At 43.2% G+C, this 15,261-nt stretch overlaps 1 protein-coding gene across 4 annotated transcripts in view; it reads left to right on the forward strand.

The window, feature by feature from the left end:
* The window catches only part of HERC3 (HECT and RLD domain containing E3 ubiquitin protein ligase 3), a 164,582-nt gene extending 154,371 nt beyond the window's left edge, over nt 1-10,211 (forward strand). For all 4 annotated transcript variants that reach the window (XM_030190680.1, XM_030190683.1, XM_030190681.1 and 1 more), the window contains exons 24-25: nt 7,228-7,330; nt 8,805-10,211. In XM_030190680.1, coding sequence (XP_030046540.1) covers nt 7,228-7,330; nt 8,805-9,013 — 312 coding nt within the window. In that variant the 3' untranslated portion in view covers nt 9,014-10,211. The remainder of the gene's footprint in view (nt 1-7,227; nt 7,331-8,804) is intronic.
* The last annotated feature ends 5,050 nt before the right edge of the window (nt 10,212-15,261 follow it).

The raw sequence follows: 15,261 nt of genomic DNA on the forward strand, positions 1-15,261 counted from the left end.
ATTCAAAATGGCCACCGAGAGTTGAAGCGGCCTCGTGAGAGTTCAACTCTCGGCGGCCATTTTGAATCCCCAGCCAGACCGAGGAGGATGATAGACAGGGGAGGCAGCGCTCCGGGCAGGAAAGAGGGGGCTCTTTCCTGCCCCGAAGACGTCACTAGACCACCAGGGAAAATGGTAAGGAAGGGGAGGGGACGGGAGACCAGACCCACGGCGCCGATCGCCCGCCCACATGCACGCGCCTGCCCGCGCCCACGTTTGTCCAGAAATCCGGACAAACGTGGGTGCAGGCAAAATCCGCCGGACGCCCCGGACATGCCCTCAAAAAGAGGACATGTCCGGGGAAATCCGGTCGAATGGTAACCCTAATCTTAGATGGCATGGGTGGGTGGGAGGTGTACTTGGTATTCTAGTGAGATGTATCTCATCTGCATCTTATGATGTCTGGCATCGATTACAGGGACTGCTTAGGGAGAACAAAGAGCTGCTGATGGGTAGACTTGGATCTGATTCACTGCTGAAGTCAGGTTATGTTGTGGGAACGATGTAAGATTAGGAAGAAATCCCAGAACTGATGAGTTCAAGTTCCCTCCCATCAACCCAGTGAGCGACCCTGGACTAGTAACCGTAAAGGAAAATTCTATAAACCAGGTGCTCACGTTTGCATATGCATGCATAAATGCTAACGTTCTCCCCAATACCTGCTTAACTCGCATACCGGGCTGGCACTAGGGGTGAACAAACAGGGCAACTGCCCTGGGTGCCCATACTACAAGGAGCCACAAAGCTGAAGAACATACAGCCTGCTGGTAGGCTTTGGGGATCCCCTTCCAAATTTCTGCCCTTGGTTCCTTCATGTCTAACACCAGCCCTGCTTACATAGAGGGTGTTTGCAAGATGATTTTGTACACAGGGGCGGAGCGTGAGCAGGACGCCCACTTAACACAGGTAAGTTACAGAATAATGGAGGCTACGCATGTCCCTGATGCTTTAGGCACCGGTTCTATGGTTGGCAGAAGTGCAATCAGGTAGGTAGCTGGTGACACCAATATTTTATACAAGAATGTAGGCCCTGTGTGGAGTAGTAGCCTAGTGGTTAGTGCAGTGGACTTTGATCCTGGGGAACTGAGTTCGATTCCCACTGCAGCTCCTTGTGACTCTGGGCAAGTCACTTAACCCTCCATTGCCCCTGGTACAAAATAAGTACCTGAATGTATGTAAACCGCTTTGAATGTAGTTGCAAAAACCTCAGAAAGGCGGTATATCAAGTCCCATTTCCCTTTCCCTTTATTGAGTAAGTTCCTAATGTGTACCCTGTTAGAGGATGAATCCTGAGTGAAATGTGCTTTTAGTGCAGCTTTGAATTAGGTATGGATGTCACAAGCCTAAAAATAGACGGAGCATTCCACAAGAAAGGCACCCAATCTGACATGTAACTTCATAGTAAGTAGAAGCTGGAGTCAATAGTATTTAGGTTTTGTTTGTGGCAGTAACGGTAGGACATCGTATGAGAAATGTGCATTTTGCATAACAAATGAGATTCCAGTTGTAGTTGTAGGCAGGGGCGTATCTGCGTGGGGCCACAGGGGCCTGGGCCCCCGCAGATTTCGCCCCGGACCCCCCTACCGCCGTTAACCCTCCCTCCCTCCCTCCCCCGCATACCGCCGTCACCTACCCCCGAGGTCCGCTTCTTCCTGCCAGCTTTTTAAAATATTGCTTCAGCTGACGGGGGACCCCAACCCCCCGCCAGCCCAGCCGCGGTCTTTAACTTCTTCATCCTCGTCGTGCTGTGAAAGCTGCATGCATCCTTAGTTCCAGTTGGATGGAGTCTGACGTCGCAGCACGTTGTACGTCAACGTGTTCCAGGGCAGAGGGAGCTGCAGCGAATGCGCGAAGTCAGCGAACTCAGAGCAGGCGCGTGCCGCTGCACCCCCCAGCGGCGTGCACCCGGGGCGGACCGCCCCCCCTTGGTACGCCACTGGGGTACTGACCACAATGCTCCACATCTTCCAAGACTGCAGTATGCTGGTCACTAATACAGGAAGCTGCAGCAGCATTTGAAGGGAGAATTGGTGTCGGCCACTGTGAAAAGAACTCTTGCCCCCTTCGTAGTAAAGCGGCGTAAATAGCTGCCTGCCAGCTGCAGGAGTGGGAACACTGAGGGACCCGTGCAAAAAGCCACCACAAGCCTGACCATGGTAATTACTTGAGCTCACGTGGAAGATCTGGCCACTCTGTATTAAAATTAGAGCTGTACTAAATAGCGTATTTCACAGACGTTGAGCTTTAACATGACAAATAATAAAAGAAGCAACGCAAAATCAGAGATCAAGTGTTTATTTCAGTAGGATTTAGCACAGTAAAGCCCTGGATTATTCATAAAAGCAGATACAATCCAATTCCTCTTAGAATGGGACGACAGATGTAGATCCATATTAAACAATATTGCTCCAATCCAAACCAGGACCTTACGTAGAAAGAATTCAATACCATGGTTCAATGAAGAGCTGAAAAAAATTAAAACACAAGTTAGAAGGTTAGAACAAGCATGGAATAAAAAGAAAGACGACCCCACACGTAACGCCTTGAAACAACTCCAAAGAAAATACAAGTATGGCATAAGACAAACTAAAAGATTACATTACAAAACTGTAATTGGACCAAACTACAATGACACTCACAAACTCTTCCAACTCGTGAATAAACTACTAGATACTACACCAGTCACAACCAACAGCAAAGATGCACCAGGAGCAGACAATCTCGCGAGATATTTCAACGAGAAAATTGTACAACTACGACTTAAGATACCTGTCAGCACCATCGACTATGCTGAACTCCTTGACTGTCTAGACCCAGACCCGACATCTATCCAGCAGACAGAACCTGGACCAACTTCGAGACACTATCAGAGGATATCATTTCCCAAATGCTTAAAAGATTTGCCAAATCCCATTGCAAACTAGATATATGTCCAAACAACCTTATGGCATCTGCCCCTAAACAATTCATAACAGACATAACGAAACATTTGAACTATATGTTACAAAATGGACTCTTCCCGAAGGAGAAAGGAAACATTCTACTCACCCCCATACCTAAAGACACAAAGAAAAGTGCCAGTGAACTAACCAACTACAGGCCAATAGCATCCATTCCATTAATAACCAAACTAACGGAAGGGTTGGTGACCAAACAACTCACAAACTATTTAAATAAATTCTCAATACTCCACGACTCCCAATCAGGATTTTGGTCCAATCACAGTACTGAAACAGTACCAGTCACTCTCATGTCTAACTTCAAACAAATAATTGAAAATGGAAAGAACATACTACTCCTACAATTTGACATGTCAAGCGCTTTCGACATGGTTGACCATGGAATACTACTACATATCCTTGAGTATTTCGGAAATGGAGGTAACGTTCTCAACTGGTTCAAGGGATTCCTAACTACATGATCATATCAAGTGACATCCAACTTGACTACCTCAGCCACATGGACACCTGAATGCAGAGTCCCACAGGGATCCCACCTCTCGCCGACTTTATTCAACTTAATGATGATACCCTTGGCCAAACTATTATCAAACCAGAATCTCAACGCATACATATACGCAGACGACGTAACGATTTACATCCCATTTCAACAAGATCTAAAGGAAATTGCCAGTGACATCAACCAAAGTCTCCACATCATGCATTCATGGGCGGATGCATTTCGGCTGAAACTTAATGCAGAAAAAACCCAGTGCCTAATACTTACCTCTCAACATAACAAGAACAAATTCACAGCCATTAACACACCAAATCTGAACCTTCCAATTTCAGACACCCTGAAAATTCTTGGAGTTACCATCGATCGAAACCTAACACTCGAGAGCCATGCGAAAAACACAACCAAGAAGATGTTCCACTCAATGTGGAAATTAAAAAGAGTAAGACCTTTCTTCCCAAGAACTGTTTTCCGCAACCTGGTACAGTCAATGGTGCTCAGTCATCTGGATTACTGCAAAGCACTTTACGCCGGCTGTAAAGAGCAGATAATAAAAAAACTTCAGACAGTCCAAAACACAGCAGCTAGACTCATTTTCTGCAAAACAAAATATGAAAGTGCTACGCCCCTATGGGAAAAACTACACTGGCTCCCACTAAAAGAACGCATCAAGTTCAAAATTTGCTCCCTAGTTCACAAAATCATTCACGGAGATGCACCAGCCTACATGTCAGACCTGATAGACCTGCCACCCAGAAGTGCCAAAAGATCATCCCGCAAATTCCTTGATCTGCACTTCCCTAACTGCAAAGGTCTAAAATACAAATTAATACACGTGTCAAACTTTACTTACTTGAGCACACAATTTTGGAATGCACTGCCGCGCAACTTAAAAACGATCTACGAATTAACGAACTTCCGCAAACTACTGAAGACCCATCTCTTCAACAAGGTATACCACAAAGATCAACCAATGTGAATATACACAGCTCCTCCACATACATACAGAACTGTCTTATAATATTTGCTTGCTGTACTAATATGTTTCCTCATTATCATGTTACCCAAAATCCTTCTTGATACACTACGATTACGTTTTTTTTCCTTTTATCATATTGCCCAAGATCCTTCTATAACACTAAATGTCTATTTTCTATTACTTTTCCACTGATCATTATGTATTGTAAGCCACATTGAGTCTGCAAAGAGGTGGGAAAATGTGGGATACAAATGCAATAAATAAAATATTTAACAAAGTAATTTCTCATTGTTTTATGTAAACTTTGGCAAGTTATAGAATGCATTTTATGTTTTGTTTGAATTTACAAGATCTTTTAAATGCAGGTTGGGGTTTTGGGGGGGGGGGGGGTTGAGGTTGCTGGATGGGGGAGACTGTAAACCTGTTGGATGAGAATGGTTAATATGTTTTGTTTGTAATGACTCTATTTTCAACTTAATAACAAGATTCTTTAATAGTAGAATTGCAAAAGAAAATGTGGGTTGGATGCAGGAATGAGAGAGAAAACGGGGGCTGGTGAGGGGCATGGTAGGAAAATGATATGAAGGACATAATCTTTTCCCCATCCCCACTGCTATTCTACCACGAGCCTTTCTGCAGAGGCCCTTGAGGTACTTTATAATCCTGTTAGCATGGAAATATTACAGAGACAGTGCTACAGCACCCCTTGCTGGGTATAAGAGCACCATTGAGAGGCTGAGGGGCTTCATTTTCAAAGCGCTTAGATTTACAACATTCCATAGGTTACAATGTAACTTTGTAAGTCTAAGTGCTTTGTAAATACGCCTCTGAAGAGCAGATGATCAGAGGTAAATGCGGGTGCTAGAGGCAGTTAACGCTGGACTAGCACCCACACATGATCAGCTGCCCGGAGCACCAGAACAAAAGAGCGTGCAACAGGTCAATGCAAGTAGCATGCTGATACATGCTGGTGAACTGTTTCGTTCCAGCACCCCGTGATCAAAGTTGGAGCTCGCTGAACAACGGCGCTGTACTGCTTAAAACCCAATGCTAGCTTGGAGCTGGTGTTAGGGCAGGAGGGGAAGTAGGATAGAGCTCTCTACCCAAGTTGTCACTGTTAGCCCTGGGGGATCCAGTGGACCCACCATCCTTCCAAATGGGGTATGGCCTTGGGGTTCTGGTGGACCCCCAGACCCCCCACCTCAAATTCAAATATCCTTGTGGTCCAATGGTACCCCTTTCAAGGCCCCCCCATCACTGTTGGCCTAGTGGTGACTGTGACACCCCCTAAGCCCCGACCTCTAGCCCCCTCCCCCAACAGAAGAGAGGGCTGAAGGTCACTGGACCTCCAGCCCATACCTGGTGGTCTAGCAGCGAACACGACACCCTCCCCTAAACCCCCGGTACCTTAAATGGAGGAGGGACCCAATCCTAGGTCCTTCTTCTCTGAGCGATGCCTCCAAAAATGGTGGCGCCCTGCCCAGTGCATCCTGGGATGTGCTGTGTGGGGCTTCCATACCATATGAGGGAGTTTACAGGATACACTGGACAAGGCTGGGTGCTGCTGTTTTGGAGGCAACGCTCATAGGAGGAGGGACTAGGATTGAATCCCTCTTCCATTTAAAGTACCAGGGGTTTGGGGAGGTTGTGGTCGCCACTAGACCACCAGATGTGGGCTGGTGGTCCAGTGACCTCCATCCCTAACTTCTGTTGGGTGGTGTTGGGGGCTTGGGGGGAATTTTGGGGGAGGGGGGGTCCGGAGGTAGCCCCTTGGATTGTTTGACAGGTCCAGGCTGTCAAAACAAGTGTGGGAGGATTGTGCTTGAGTGCATTCCCAGGCACAATCCTCCTGCGCTTTCCCCCAATGAGCAACACTAATAATGTGTCTAAATTTGCATGTTATTAGCGTTGATCATTGGGGAGTTAATTCTCTGTGCTGTTGCAGCACTATTTTTAGGGTGCTGTTTCGGAGCAGTGCAGGGAATTGATCATCGGGGGGCTTGAGTCTCTCAGCAAGGGGGCTCTTGCATCACTTGGGCCAGGAGGGAAATCTTGGCAAAGATATAAAATTGCTGCAAACCAGAGTTCTCTAATGGTGACAGTGTGGGCCGAAGTATTTTTTAGTGATTAAATTGTTTCTATGCCTATGCCAAAGAAAAGAGATCAGGCCACCCCTTTTCTTTGACAGTTGCATTGGTTGCTGGTCAAATATAGGATTCCCTTCAAAGTTCTTTGTCTTAATGAGTTTTCTTGCCCAGCTTACTATTCCTTGTGGCCCTGTATGTCTATTTTGTTCTATCAATGACCATAGACTTGTACTCTCTAATCCATCTAAGGCCTATTGAGAATCTCTTTGTAAGAGTGATTCTTATTTTCTGGCTCCATTTTTATGAAACAGTTTACCCTTAGAGTTAGTGTTCAGAGGTTTCATATAGAAATTTTAAAATTGGTTTAAAAACCCACTTTTTCTCTCACGTTTTTAATTGACTTGCTGTACCTGAAATCCAGTTGGAAGTGGACGGTTAGCCTGCAGTCAGCGTTGACATTTGATTGTATTTGGGGTGTGTAGTTTTGATTATGGTTGTGATTTTGTGAAAGTTTGGATGTTTGCCAATTTTTCTTTTCTCTATTTTATGGCATTCTTTTCTGGCTTATATCACTTTTTTAATTGTACATTGCTTTGATTTATATTATAAAAAAGACGATTTTAACAAATGCAATGAACCATAACACTTTTTTTTCCTTTTGGACAGAGTGCAGCCTACAAAGGAGACTACTCGGCTGAGCACCCGACTGTGAAAATGTTCTGGGAAACCTTTCATGAATTCCCTCTGGAGAAAAAGAAGAAATTTCTTTGTAAGTAAAGTACCCAGCATGTCTGGGTTTGCTGCTCTCACATTGCCATCACTTCCTTAAGTAAACAGTTCCCAGTTTGTCCTCCTCAATTACTAGTATTTGAATGAACATTTCTTATAAGAGTAAATATTGATCGCTAAGGAGACCCACCCATCGTGCGCATGTTCAGAATTTTGCGCTCAAAGTTCCGGCACTAAAGCAAACGGTGCCTGCCCCATACCGTAGGAATAGCGCAGAACAATTAAGTTTTCTAGTGCTCAAAACTAATGCCATTCAAATTATATGCATTCTGTAAGACCGAATGTAAGGGGGAGGAACGTGCCTGGCTTTCACACAAGAGTTTTCCCGGTAAGTGCAGCTTTTGTGTGCATGGTCCAGGCAAACCCTGAAGTCAAGTAGAAATCAGTGCCATTCTTCTGCTCCTTTAAATATAAGCTTTTACATTTTTTTTTTTACTTGGAAGGCATATATTTAAGCATGGAAAATAGGTGCCAATGTATGCTTTCAGGTTTATTTGGACTCGCATATTTCTTTCTCAGTACTGGCGCTTATAGGTCTGCACAGGCTTCCTTCCACTTCCAAAAGAAATCAAAACCGGCAGCTAGGTTTCCAGCGGTAAGAGCAGGATTTGTTTTGTGCGCTGTTCACTGACCTCATCTACATCTGTTTGATACAATTTGAAGCCATCTTTGGCATGCATGTTGTTTCCTGTGCTAAAACCCTCATTTTGTGCAGATTAACACTGATGCTAGTCCAGCGCTAATTGGCCCCAACATTGATATTAAGTTCTGAGCATTGGCCCCTGGGAGAATTGTTCTGTCCCAGTGACATTCAGTGACATCACCTTCTTGCGTGTTTGATCAATCCTGCTGTCTATGGAAGACATCTGTTACAGGTGAACAATACTTCCAGTACTGACTGGATGCTTCTGGCATGGAGGATGCCCTGTGCTATTTGGCATAGTGGGCACTGCAGAGGAGCTGGTGGTTTGGAGGGGGGATCATGAATAATCACAGCTAATGGACTCATTGAATGTATGGTTTTTAGAGTTCAACCTGATAAAATCCCAAAATATTTTGAGGACATAGCTGCTTTTTTTAAAATTATTTATAGCATTTTGAAAAGTGATTGCTGGCCTATCTCAGGGAGGCTTTGCCCACACGCACAATGCTGACATCAGTGTACATGCTTCTAATTAGGAAAACTTTCTGCAAATAAAAAAAAAATGGACCCAGCTTTTAACTTATTTGGTTGTACACCTATGCAGCTTAGAGGGAATGTTGGCACTGTTACTTCAGTGACCTCTGCTGGCACAAGAGTTTTCTAGGGAATTCGATCTTAGGATACATGTATTTTAAAACCCTTAAGCTTCCTAGATGGGTAACCTGGTAAAGGGAGGGCAGGCAGTGTTTGTTTTTTTTTTTTTTTTTAAATTGGCTTTTAAACATGTTTCTCTTTATTTCCCTTGTGACAGTATTCTTGACAGGGAGTGACCGTATTCCGATTTATGGTATGCGCAGCTTGCGTCTCATCATCCAGTCCACAGCAGGTGGGGAAGAGCACCTGCCTGTGGCACATACCTGCTACAACTTGCTGGACCTGCCCAAGTATAACAGTAAGGAGACTCTGGAGGCTCGGCTCACTCTGGCCATCGACCACTACGAAGGCTTCAGCTTAGCCTGAAAGAAATCCAACCCAGGAATATATGCACTTTAGCACCATTGGACACACTTAAACACATACAAGACTGAAATAAGGGAAATATGCATCCATTTTTAATTTTGTAAGAAATTGAAATATTTATTTAAAAAATCTTAAGTGTATGGGGTTTCAGAAAAAGTGTTCACCATGCTTTTCTTGAAAGTCAAAAATCCACCCCCCCCCCCCCTGTTTGCCTTGTAGTTTGAAATGTATTTTTAGATCTGTCATTCTGGGGGTGCTTTCTTGTGTTATAGGGAAGAAATTTGTCTTAATACAATCTTGAGACGTGCACATTTAAGTAGCCAAGAATAACAATTCAGCAGGGATCACGTGACATGCAGTTTCCTGTGATGGTGCATGTGTTTTCCTTTCAAGCTTGTTTTGTTGAGAGGTGCATGTGTTGCTGGATGCAGTGGGTTCTTTGGATGTGCTTTTTCAGGTATCTCTTTCCTTCCTCTCTGCTTTTCCCTTACCCAAGTGTTTCTGCCTTTTTTTTTCTTCTTTTAGTAAATAATCTTTCTCCCTCTAATCTACCTTCATGGCTTTTTTTTTTTTTTTTAGCCTTGTTTCTAGTGTTTCTCACTATATATCTACCTGGCTATCGTTGCCTACCTATGATGCCAAACTGCAAATTCACACAGCCCTGAAAGTGCCCCTAAACAATGGAAGAACACTAATGCGGTCATCCACAACAGGAGGGAAAGAGAGGTCACATTAAACCCACACTAGCAAAGAAACGACAACTAACAAAAATCCACACAAAACCAAACACAGAAGACCCACACCAAACAATCCAAGTGGGCTATATCAATGCCAGATCCGCTGTAAACAAAACAACAATACTAACAGACTGGATAATGTCAGCAAACCTTGACCTACTTTTCATCACTGAAACCTGGATCCATGATCAAAAGGACCCCATAATCCTAGACCTATGCCTTCCAGGTTTCAAAATCATCCACTGGACCAGAAAGGAAAAGAGAGGCAGAGGCATAGCACTAATCTACCGATCACATTTTACCACTGCAAACCACCGCCGATGCCATAACACCTCAACTTGAAATTGCCTCAATCAGAATCCTTAACAAAAATCTACACGATCACTTTAACTGTGTCCTGTTTTACAGACCACCAGGTAATTGGAACGAAGCCCAGACTAACTTCATGGACTTGGTTTAAGCACCTGTGCTACCAACTCCAATATACTAGTATTAGGAGACATTAACCTGCACCTAGAAGACCCAACCTCTTATCAACACACAAGAATGCAAGGAATTCCTCCACCTATGGGATCTTAAATGGCCACATATGCAAGCAACCCATACCAAAGGGCACACACTCAATCTCTTCACACACAAATTGTCAACAGACCAGAACCTAACAATAACAGACATCAAATGGACAGAAACACCATGGACCGATCACTACAAGCTAAACTTGTCCCTAAACTGCCAGAAGAAGGGATCTTAACATAAACAAGAACCCACAACAACCCAGAAACATTCTGGCAACAGATATACAATAATGAGTGGACAGCACAAACGGAGTCCACTCAATACCTCATAGACTGGGAAAAAAGGTGTAAAATTATACTGGATGAAATAGCACCCTCACAAACACGAACCTCACGTAGACATAACATGATACCATGGTTCAACGACGAACTGAAAAAGTTAAAAAAACAATCCCGGAAACTCGAACGAGCATGGAGAAAAACAAATGAACCCACACTCAACACGTGGAAACAAATACAAAGAAAATACAAATAAGCAATAAGATGGACCAAAAGATCATACTACAAAACTAAAATAGGGACAGATCACAACGATACGAAGAAACTATACCAAGTCATGAATAAACTCCTAGACACCACCTCAGTAACTAATACCAGCACAGACCTCCCAGCTGCAGACAAACTTTCTAAGTACTTCAACGAAAAAATTGTAAACCTACGCAACACGCTGCCTCAGGACAATACCAATATCGAATACTTCCTCAATGGTTTGGACCCAACACCCGGATGATACCCAGCTGACCGAATCTGGTCAAAATTTGCTCTCCTCACCATTGGAACAGTCAACCAGGCAATTAGAAGGTTTGCCAACACCCACTGTCAACTAGATACCTGTCCAGGCTACCTAATAAAATCAGCCCCTGACCACTTCACAACAGACCTCACATCCCACCTAAATTACATGCTTCAAAAAGGTCTCTTCCCTAAGGAAAATGGTAATATCCTACTCACCCCAATACCAAAAGTCACCAAGGAAAAAACCCAAACGATAATCACTAATTACCATCCAGTTACATCCATCCCACTGGTAATCAAACTGATGGAAAGCCTTTTAACCAAACAACTTAATGATTATATAAACAAATTCTCAGTACTACATGAATCACAATCAGGATTTCGCCCCCTCCACAGCACTGAAACAGTATTAATTACGCTACTAGCCAAATTCAAGCAGGAAATAGCAACAGGTAAAAGCATCCTTCTCCTCCAATTCGACATGTCCAGTGCCTTCAACGTGGTAAACCATAGTATATTACTAAGACTACTAGATTACTTCGGAATAGGTGGAAATATACTTAGCTGGATCAAGGGATTCCTAACCATAAGAACATACCAAGTGAAATCAAACTCCAACATATCATCTCCGTGGAAAGCAGATTGTGGAGTACCCCAAGGATCACCACTAACACCGATCCTCTTCAACCTAATGACCCCACTAGCTAAGGCATTATCCTACCAAGGCATTAACCCTTTTATAAATGCAGACGATATCACAATATACATTCCATACAAACATGAACTAATAGAAATCAACAACAAAATCAAGCTCAGCCTAAACATCATAGACTCATGGGCTAACACATTTAAACTAAAACTCAACAAAGAAAAAACACACAGTCTCATCCTCTCATCCCAATACAACACATACAAACCTACAAGTATAGACACCCCAGATCACACCCTCCCTATCTCAGACAGCCTGAAAATCCTCAGAGTCATATTGGACTGTAACCTAACACTAGAGAGCCAAGCAAAATCCACAACGAAGAAAATGTTCCACTCAATGTGGAAACTCAAACGGCTGAAACCATTCTTCCCGAGGGAAACATTCCGCAATCTGATTCAATCAATGGTACTAAGCCACGTTGATTATGTAATGGAAGTTATGCGGGATGCAAAGAACAAATCCTAAAGAAACTTCAGACCGCTCAAAACACGGCAGACAGGCTTATATTTGGGAAACCACGATTTGAAAGCGCAAAACCCCTCCTTGAAAAACTATACTTGCTTCCTATCAAAGAAAGTATCGCTTTCAAAACCTGCACCCTAGTTCATAAAATAATCTTCGGTGAAGCCCCGAGATACATGACAGACCCCATAGACCTACAAACCAGAAACACATCCAAATCATCACGAACATACCTAAATCTCCACTACCTAAGTTGCAAAGGACTTAAATACAAATCAACTTACGCATCCAGTTTCTCCTATATAATAAGTACACAACTGTGGAACGCATTACCGAAAGCCGTGAAAACATCATACGGCCATCTAAACAGAAATCACTAAAAACTAACTTGTTTCAAAAGGCATACCCTAACGATCCAAATTTAATGCTCAAACTCTGCAACACATCAAAACCAAAGTACGTAACAGCATAACACAACCCTTGCGCTTTATGATACCCTAATGAGACTGTTCCACGAGAACCTATCTTACCAGAACACCATTTTGTATTTGTTCACATCGGAGTCTGCAAACGCCTCTCCGGTACTACGTAAGCCACATTGAGCCTGCAAATAGGTGGGAAAATGTGGGATACAAATGCAACAAATAAACAATTCTCAGGTTTGTGTGCTCTGTGCTGTCTTGCACACACAACACCACTTTACTGTTCCTGGTTTAGATGGCTGATAGCAGCTAGAACAAAAGCGGTAAGAGGCTCACTACTGTGCTGAAGGCAGGACCTTGCACACGGCCAGCAAAGTGATTTGGCAATTGCTGTAGGGAGGTTTGGTGCCAGCTGTCAGCTACAAGAAGTTTTTTGGGTTATATAAGTTTATGGTACAAGGATTGAGAACATGCTGTGTGAGGAGTAACAATTATGAACATTGGGATTTGGTGCAATATGTTTTTATAAAGCTTGTTTACTATTGTGGGACTTGTTAGATGACTAATGTACTTCCGCCAAGGTACATTTTTCCTTCCTTAGCTAGGAAAATGACCCAGTGTGATGGGTCCCTTAGCAGCTTCCTGAAGGCTGGAAGAGGGGGGAAGTGTATGAGATTGAATCCTTCAGGACCTGGCTTTGTTTCAGCCAGCAATGGGAGAGGGATCCCGTTTGCTGGCACACATCCTCCCTCACCATGGCTCCTGGATGTATCAGCCATACAAAATGTGTGTGCGGGTGCCCTACCAGAGACTGGAACTTGTCCTCCTGTCCTGTGTGGCCTAGTTTAAAAGTAACCCATTCAGTAAGGAGATTATGACTTTCATACCTCTTCTGGAAAGAGGTTAAATGGGTGGTTTAGATGGTTAGAAAAATACATTATTGCAATGTTGTGTTAATCTCTCTCTGGTCATAAAGGCATTTATGTAAATCAAGTTCAGTATTAGCAATAAAATTTGTTTGTTTTACTTGGATGTCTTGCTATGGCTCATGTTTTTCACCTCTTTTAATTCCAGGGCCTGCTCATGGGTATTAGATGCCTTAGACAACTCAGCCATGTGCCTCCCCCCTCCAAAGCCCACCCTACTCTACCTAAATCCAGAAGTTCCTCCCTTTTCCTTCCCTTTTGCCCCTCCCAGGTCTCCAGCACTTCTCTTCTTCTCCACCACTCTCCAAGGTGTCCAGCATTTACACCCTCTTCCCTTCCCTTCTCTCTACTATTGCTTCTTTCACCCTACCCCCATCAGAACCCAATGAAAGTTATGGCTTTAGGCGGGTGGAGGGGGCTGCAGCACAGGGCTGGCAAAGATGGCAGCAAGGTAGCCCTCTAAAAGCTGCTGTGAGTCTTTGGTTCCAAATCATGCAGGACCCTCCCCCAATGCAGCAACAGTATTTCTTTAGAGAAGACGTTGCTTGAATTAGTAGAGAAATTGGTTTCGGGAGCTACTTCTTTGAAATTGTTATGCTTAGAGTTCCAGCAACTGAAATATAGATAGCAGGTATACACAATCAAATAGTCTCAATGTTCTCAGTCTTTGCTATAAATATACCTGAACAAGTGCTATATGCAAATGATTTTGTATCAGGGACCAGACCAAATAAAACATAACAACTTGTATGAGGAATATTTTGAAAGAGTCTCAGCATCCAGTTCTTTGTGTAGTATTAGCTTATACACTATATTTCAGCCACAGCATGGGTTGATTATGGCTTCCAGGTTGTTTGAGTTGTGAAATATCACAATTGAAATATAGTTGTAGCACAAATGATTGCCTTCTGCTGCCAGTTTAGCTCTTGTATTGTGCAGCAAGTCTCATTTTAGTTTAACTCAAGTGAATCTACCCCCTAGTAAATGTACTTTTCATTATGTTTGTGTGTGCGTGTAGGCATTCATGTTTATGAATTTCAATATTCTGCATTTAATTTGCACTTAAACTACAACAGTGGTTATCAAACCTGTTCAGCCTAATGAGTAACTGTATTTCACTCAGTTACAAAATCAATACCTCATACAAAAGTAACTACAACCAACGTCATCTTATTTTACTTTATTAGAGAAAGTTATTATTGAAAAATTCTTTAAAGCTTTTACCTAATTCACTTTCCCTTTCTGTCTACCTCAAACCACATTCATACTCATTCAGCTCATACAACCCAACCATTCACACTCATCCATCATTAAAATAACCTCACACTCATTCTTCTGAAGGACTAAAGACATGCCCATACCAGCAGCATACTTTTTACACAATATTGTTCTTACAACTCCCTCACTTGTATATTATTCATATATTGACAATTTTAACACAGCTGTGATAGGTATCGAATATTACTTATTACTATATTATCTAAGTGTTGTCATTATTCTCCGTGGACAAGCAGGCTGCTTGTTCTCACATGTGGGTCGATGTGCGCGTTGGCCCAGGAATCAGCATTTTGCAAGCAAAATATAAAAAAATGTTTTGTCAGAGTCTTCTGGCGCGCATGTGCAGACCAATTTCCCACCCATCACGTGAGCGCGTTCCCTCAGTTTTCTTTTTTCCGCAT

The sequence above is a fragment of the Microcaecilia unicolor genome, chromosome 2 (assembly GCF_901765095.1).
Source record: "Microcaecilia unicolor chromosome 2, aMicUni1.1, whole genome shotgun sequence".
In the NCBI taxonomy this organism is placed as follows: Eukaryota; Metazoa; Chordata; class Amphibia; order Gymnophiona; family Siphonopidae; genus Microcaecilia; species Microcaecilia unicolor.